This window comes from Echinops telfairi, unplaced genomic scaffold, assembly GCF_000313985.2.
Source record: "Echinops telfairi isolate 266 unplaced genomic scaffold, ASM31398v2 ScPeMD7_655;HRSCAF=1070, whole genome shotgun sequence".
Taxonomy (NCBI): domain Eukaryota; kingdom Metazoa; phylum Chordata; class Mammalia; order Afrosoricida; family Tenrecidae; genus Echinops; species Echinops telfairi.
The window spans coordinates 15576167-15582805 of record NW_022104553.1 but is presented as its reverse complement, the minus strand read 5'-3'; the positions used below and the strand labels follow the sequence as shown (position 1 = coordinate 15582805).

At 43.7% G+C, this 6639-nt stretch overlaps 1 protein-coding gene across 2 annotated transcripts in view; it reads left to right on the top strand.

Annotated features, from left to right (window-relative positions):
* The window catches only part of LOC101664297 (zinc finger protein 239-like), a 25653-nt gene extending 19253 nt beyond the window's left edge, over positions 1–6400 (top strand). For both annotated transcript variants that reach the window (XM_045292350.1, XM_013008042.2), the window contains exon 2: positions 4260–6400. In XM_045292350.1, the coding sequence (XP_045148285.1) occupies positions 4615–5736 (1122 nt within the window). In that variant the 5' untranslated portion in view covers positions 4260–4614 and the 3' untranslated portion in view covers positions 5737–6400. The remainder of the gene's footprint in view (positions 1–4259) is intronic.
* Positions 6401–6639: the final 239 nt, after the last annotated feature.

Sequence of the window (6639 nt, the reverse complement as noted above, 5' to 3'; positions counted from 1 at the left end):
AAAAAGTAGATAAACTTGACTAGAAGAGTTAATTGTCTGAGAGGGCAAACCTTCAGGAGAGAGACATACCCAGGGATTCTCTGCTCTCCCAATCCTTTGCCCTTGTTGGCCACAGCCTCTGGTTTCAGTGACCTTGGTTCTGAAAAACTCTGAACATGTCCTGGCTGGGACTGTCCACTGATGATAGTAATAGGGACCATTTACTGATGTTGAGTAGCACAAATGGTGCTGCCATTACTTTGTCTTGATATTTTAGCTCAGTTGCTTCAGCCTACCTAATGTCCACCCCTCATGCACTAGAACAAACTCATTTCCTTTCCCAATTCTTGCCACAAATTTTGCCACATTTTCAAAGGGGAGAGCGGGGAGTAGGGTGAATAGGTGGAGCAGATGCTGGTGGGTGGGCAGTAAAGTACTTGGAACTGGGGTGTGTGGGGGGGTGCACAGGGGGCATACAAGAGTCACGATTCCTTAGTTCAGGATGAGCTGTGACTACAGCCATGAAACTCAGCCAGCACATGTTAGTCACTCTTTGCTGTCACGACTTAAATCTCTTCTGCTTCTCATCAAATTACACACTGCCATTGAATTATTTAATAGGATCCAGTTCCAGGGTGGGGAGTTTGTGAGTTGGTAGGGGGAAAGAGGACCTGAGGTTCATAAGTAACTGGGTTGTAGGTAAGCTAGACATTGATAACCTGGGGGCTTCCATGGGAGTAGTTTACCCCTATAGTTAATTTTATTCCTACTTTTTTTCTTTTAGATGCTGTTGGTAAATGGTGTGGCCTTCTTTTTAAATTCTTCATTAGTGGTGTGTAGAAATCGTTGTGTTTTGTTTTGATTTTTGTGCCTTGCAATTTTCAGAAATTGTTTAAAAGAGCTCTGATGGCATAATGGGTTCCAGATTGGGCTGTTAACTGCAAAGTCAACAGTTGGACACCACCAGCCACTCTGAAGAAGAAAGCTAAAGCTTGGCATCAGGAAAGATTTATAGCCTCTGAAACCCACAGGGGCAGTTTAACCCTGTCCTGTAGGTTCACTATGAGTTAGAATCGATAGCATTGAAAGGGTTTTATTTGTTCGTTTGTTTGGGGGTTTTGTTTTTTTTTTTTGCTTGGTTTTTGCTTTCTTAGGAATTTTATACATATTGGATCATTCATCTGAATAGGAAACACTGCTTTTTGTTTCTAGTTTGTTACTGCCCGAATACTGGTTAGAACTTGGAGTGTCAAATTGAATAAACGTGGGAAAAGAAGCATCCTTGCCTTGTTTCTGATCATAGGGAACATTTTTTAAAGCTTTGACCCTCAAAATCATGTTTTTAATAAATGCCTCTTTTTCCTCAATTATGAAGGTTTTTTTGTGAAAGGATACTGCGATTTTTTTCATATACTTTTTTCTGTGCAATTGACATAGTCATGTGGGATTTTCTACCTTGTTCTCTAGGGGTAAGTTGGAAAGTTGTTTTTTTTTTTAAGTTGGAAAGTATTGCTATAAACCTGCCTAGCAAGATTTGGAGCTGTTGTTTCTTGATACAGCCTCTATGCTTATATACTTTTGAAGGTGATAATTTCTATATCTCTGACTCTTCTCCAAAGAATTCTGTACTCTGATTTACCCCATAACAAAATGACACTTTGGGCATCTTCAGAACCTTTTCAGGGTTCTTTGAGTTGCCCAAACAGAAGTCTTTGAAGGGTCAAGATCAGGGCTTTAGGGTGAATTGGGTCTAGAACAACCCTTGTTACCTTTGGAGACTCAGCAGGTATGATAGGGAAAATATCTTGGTGTTATTTCCTGGCCTTTTATTCTTGGGTTGGGTTTCCCTTTTTTTAACCATGACTTCCTAATAAGCCCCCGTAATCACCCTGTGTTCTTTGAAAAATGTTATCAAGATGACCCATTTGGGATCCCTCACAAAACTGTTGCTGTAACCTGAGCTGACTTCTCTGTCCTGAATTTAACTGTTCCCAGCACACCCCTATAAGCCACAGTTTGAGGGGAACCACTTTTTTTAAGGTACCTTAATATGGCTGAGGCAAGTGCATTGTAGGGAAACTTGTCTGCAACCAACCACTGATCACAGAGACTTGTCTAAACATATTTGCTCAGAATAAACCTATGCATGTATGAACTAGAGCCCTAGTAACAATACCTTTTGGCTTTCCTTCTTATATAATGTCTCGCATTTGTGTTTTAGTTACGTAGTGCTGCTGTATGTAATACAAAAACGACACCTGTTGTTAGGTGTCATCGAGTTGGTTCCAACTCTATGCACAACGGAAGGTCCTGCATCCAATTGTTCCTGTGCTTGAGCCTTCCTCTTTTTCGCTGCCCCTCTACTTTACCAAGCATGATGTTCTTCGGGGACTGGTCTCTCCTGACAATATGTCCAAAAGATATAAGATGAAGTCTCACCTGCCTTGCCTGTAAGGAGCCCTGTGGCTGTATTCTACATGTTGAGTGGTTTATAAAACAGAAATGTATTCTCTCATAGTTTGGGAGACTTAGGTCCAAATCAGGGTCACAGCTATGTTGGTTCTTTCATTGTCCATAGCCCTTGTTCCTTATGGCAAATATGGCATTTGTCTTCTGCATATATGTCTGTGTCTAGATAATGGCTCATGTTAGAACTCCATAACCTTGGTTACACAGTGGTTAAAAGCTCAGCTGTTACCTGAAAAATTGGCGATTCAACTGCTCTATAGGAGAACAGTGTGATCGTCTGCTTCTATAAAGACTACAACCTTGAACTATTGAACAATTCTTTGTTTTAAAGAGACTCTCAAAGTTAGGATTGACTCCATAATCATGACAGTTTTAGAACTTGGAACTGACTAGATTCAGAAGCCCTTCTGCAGGGATGACTTTATTTCCACAAGTATAAGGAAGGGGGAGAGACCATAACACACATTCTGGGGCGGGTACAATTTATAAACAATAGTATAGCCAGCTCTCTTGCTTACTGATGGCATTAAGAAAAAACACATCTTTTCACTTTCAGCCTATTTATATCTTTGAGACAAAAGTGAAACTGATGAAAATGTGTAGTTGGTTTTTTTTAATTCATTCTACCCATCTTGACATTTTGCTTTGAGGTTTTAGTCCACTTATATTTAAAGTACTGATAAAAAGTTTAACAAAAATGTTTCCCAGCACAACTGTGTGGATTACAGTCTTCATGTTGTGCCAGTGTTAATCACTCTCCTTTTCTAATATCCTCTACCACGATCTACATACATTCTTTTTCTTGGTTCCACTTGCTTTCTATTAGCATGAGTCCTTTTCAAAATTCTGACACAATTTATTCTGACCATTTCTGTGTGATTTTGTTGACAGTGAAGAGTGTAGAGCTTTTTAATCTATCTTGCTGAAATACTACTTTCCCCCTTTTGTGGCATGTGACTGACTTTTCTATACAATATGACTCCTGAACCCTTGTCACATCCACCTTTTTACCTGTACACCTCACTTATTCCTCATCATTGTCCCCCAACATGTTAGGTACCCTTATATTGATTCCAATTTGGCAGCCATGCATAACAGTAGAACTGCCCCACAGTACTGTGATCTGTACAGGAGCAGATTGCCACGTCTTTCCTCCATGAAGCTACTGGGTAGGTTCAAACCAACAACTTTTGGCTAGCAGCCAGCACTTAACGGTTGCACCACCAAGACAGGTTTTCCCAACATTGGCTCGCACCTCCTTTGTTAGGAAGAGTGCACATGTCCCTCACAGTTGTTGACTATCAGTTACAGTTGAATTTCCATGTGCCTGGCCACATCTTCATCCTATATACATGTTGCCAGCAGACGGGGGAGGAGACATGACACTGGAGACCTTGCCTCTCCTCCCTGTGCTGTGTCTCTCAATGTATAGATAAATTCTTTGACTTTAGGGGCCCAGGAAGGAGCACAACCAAAAGGTTGTTAATTGGAACTCACCTTAGCAGCTCAGCTGAGGAGAGGCCTGGTGATGTATTGTAAAGATTACAACCTAGAAAATCCTATGTGGCCGTTATAATCTGTCACCTGGGTTATTTATTAGGTGTTGAAATCTTAGGGTGGTTAATGTGTCGAATTCCTACTCCATGGTACCCAGCAACAACAAATGCCAGCACTGAAAAGCAGTCCTTTCTCAACCTGCCCCAGCTCCCTTATCTTCAGAAACGTGCCTTGATATGTCAGGCACAAATTTGTATTGGAATTCTATTTGCAACTGAGTCAACATAATCTCATCAGCATTTCTCTGCTTTCAGGTTGAGCATGGAAAGGGTGCTGAAGAGTCATCTTCTGAGCAGTGCTTTCTGTGCATGGACTGCCATATCAGAACTCTCCAGACAAGCCCATCAGTTCTGAAGATAGCTCTGTGAGTGAAGTGTGTCCCTCACTTGAAAAACAGTTGGCACCTCCTCAGTGCCAAGCAACCTACCCCGGACAGAAACTGTTCTTAGGTGGAGTGTGCACAAGCTACTCCTGGTTCAGTGAAAACGTCTTTGGTTTTTAAAAAAAAAAAGGGACAGAGAAACTCAGTCTGGGGTACTTGGCAGGACCTCATCTGTGAAGAGTTGTATATTTCATGTATCAGGAACAGACAGCTGTGAGCAGGTTGGGATGGACTTTCCGGCTACCTCGGGGTTGCTCCCGCACCAGGCTGTGCCCAGCAGTGAGAAACCACACAGTGGCATCGAGTGTGGGGAGACCTTCCATGGTGAAAGCAGTCAGTATCAGTGGGGTGAATGTGAGAGCACCTTCAACCACGAGCACACACTTATCCAGCCCCAGAATTTCTGTGCTGGAAAGGCACTTTATAAATGTCATAAGTGTGGGCAAGCGGCCGTCAGCTGCAAGTGTGGGCGAGGTAAGCGGCAGCGAACTGGCTCTCAAGAAAGGCCTTATGAGTGTGGTATATGTGGGCAGTTCTTTGGCCAGATCTCCATCCTTGTCAAACACCAAATAACTCACAGTGCAGAAAGGCCTTATGAGTGTAGCGAATGTGGGAAGACCTTTAAGCGTACTGCTGAACTCATCAGGCACTGGAGAATTCACACAGGAGAAAAACCTTACGAGTGCAGTGAGTGTGGGAAATCTTACACTCGAAGCTCCAACCTCGTTGAACACCAGAGGAGTCACACTGGAGAAATAGGTTATGCACGTTACACATGTGGCATATGTGGAAAATCCTTTAAACAGAGCTCCAAACTCACTCTACACAAGAGGGTTCACACAGGAGAAAGGCCATATGAGTGTGATCAGTGTGGCAAGTGCTTTAGCCAAATCTCCAACCTCATGCAACACCAGAGTGTTCACACCGGAGAAAGACCATATGATTGTGCAGAGTGTGGGAGATCCTTCAGCCGGAGGTCCAACTTCATCGAACACCAGAAGGTTCACACAGGAGAAAGGCCTTACGAGTGTGGTGAGTGTGGGAAATTCTTTAGCCGAAGCTCCATTCTTAGTGAACACCAGAGGGTTCACACAGAAGAGAGGCCTTATGAGTGTGGAGAGTGTGGGAAAGCCTACAGACGAGTCTCCAGCCTCATTGAACACCAGAGGGTTCACACAGGAGAGCGACCTTATGAGTGTAGTGATTGTGGGAAATCGTTCATCCGAAACTCCACCCTCACTCGGCACCGGAGAGTCCACACTGGGGAGTTCAGTGGAGAGTTTGCTGGAGATTACACTGAAGAGTTCACTGATGAATTCGCTGGAGACTTCTTGGAAAATGCACTATGAATGCTGTAAAAGCAAATTCTTTAGCCAGTTCTCCAACGTCATCACCAAAAACTTCATACCAGAAAGAGGCCTTATGAGTGTAGCAAATGTGGGGAAGCCTTCAGCCCCAAGAAGTGCACCCAGGAGAAAGACTTCAGACCTAAGGGAGTGTGCTGTGTCCTTCAGTGGCCCCAAGATAGACTTTATATGGCATGAAGTCAAACTCTCTGTGCCTGAAACCTACAGCTGGGACATTTGCTGAGGTGTTCAGATGCATGAAACTTTCAGGAGCTGCACTGCACATTCTAACTGGCCTAAGCCCTTGCCAGAATTCTGTCACTGCCAGTTTATATGGCAGAAGCCATCATAACCACCACCAAGCAGGCCTGTGCATCATTCATCCCCGTCCTCAGGATTGGCAGGTGTCAGCCCGCTCAATCTTGCCTTCCCTGAAGGGAAGTCATGAGGAATCTGAACCTTCAGGACATGGTCTTCACCTGGCTTTGGACAAGAGCACCCAGTCTGGGTTCTGCCAGCAGCTCCCTCGAAAGGTTCACCTTCATGCCATTGTTGATTAGTCTCCTGGGATGTTCCTGATTTACTTTTCCAGCCAAGTCACCAACCAAGAAATGCTTCCCATCCATTGCTCTGGTTTGTGTACTGATAAAGGCCTTATTACTTCAGCCACCTTTGATGTTGGGGGCTTCTGTTGGATGTAGTGTAGCTTAAAAACAGACTCTGTTAGTAGGTGTAGATGAACAGCTTTGTTCTGTGCCCACATACTCGTGTTTCCCATCACAGACTTAATGTGTGATGGTAGAGAGTAGTTCCGCCTCCAGTTGGGGCCTGTTGGGCTTCAAAAAGACTGGGACCTTGTGATCCTAGTTTGTGCCCAGGATACCAGGATTTATCACAACCCCCCCC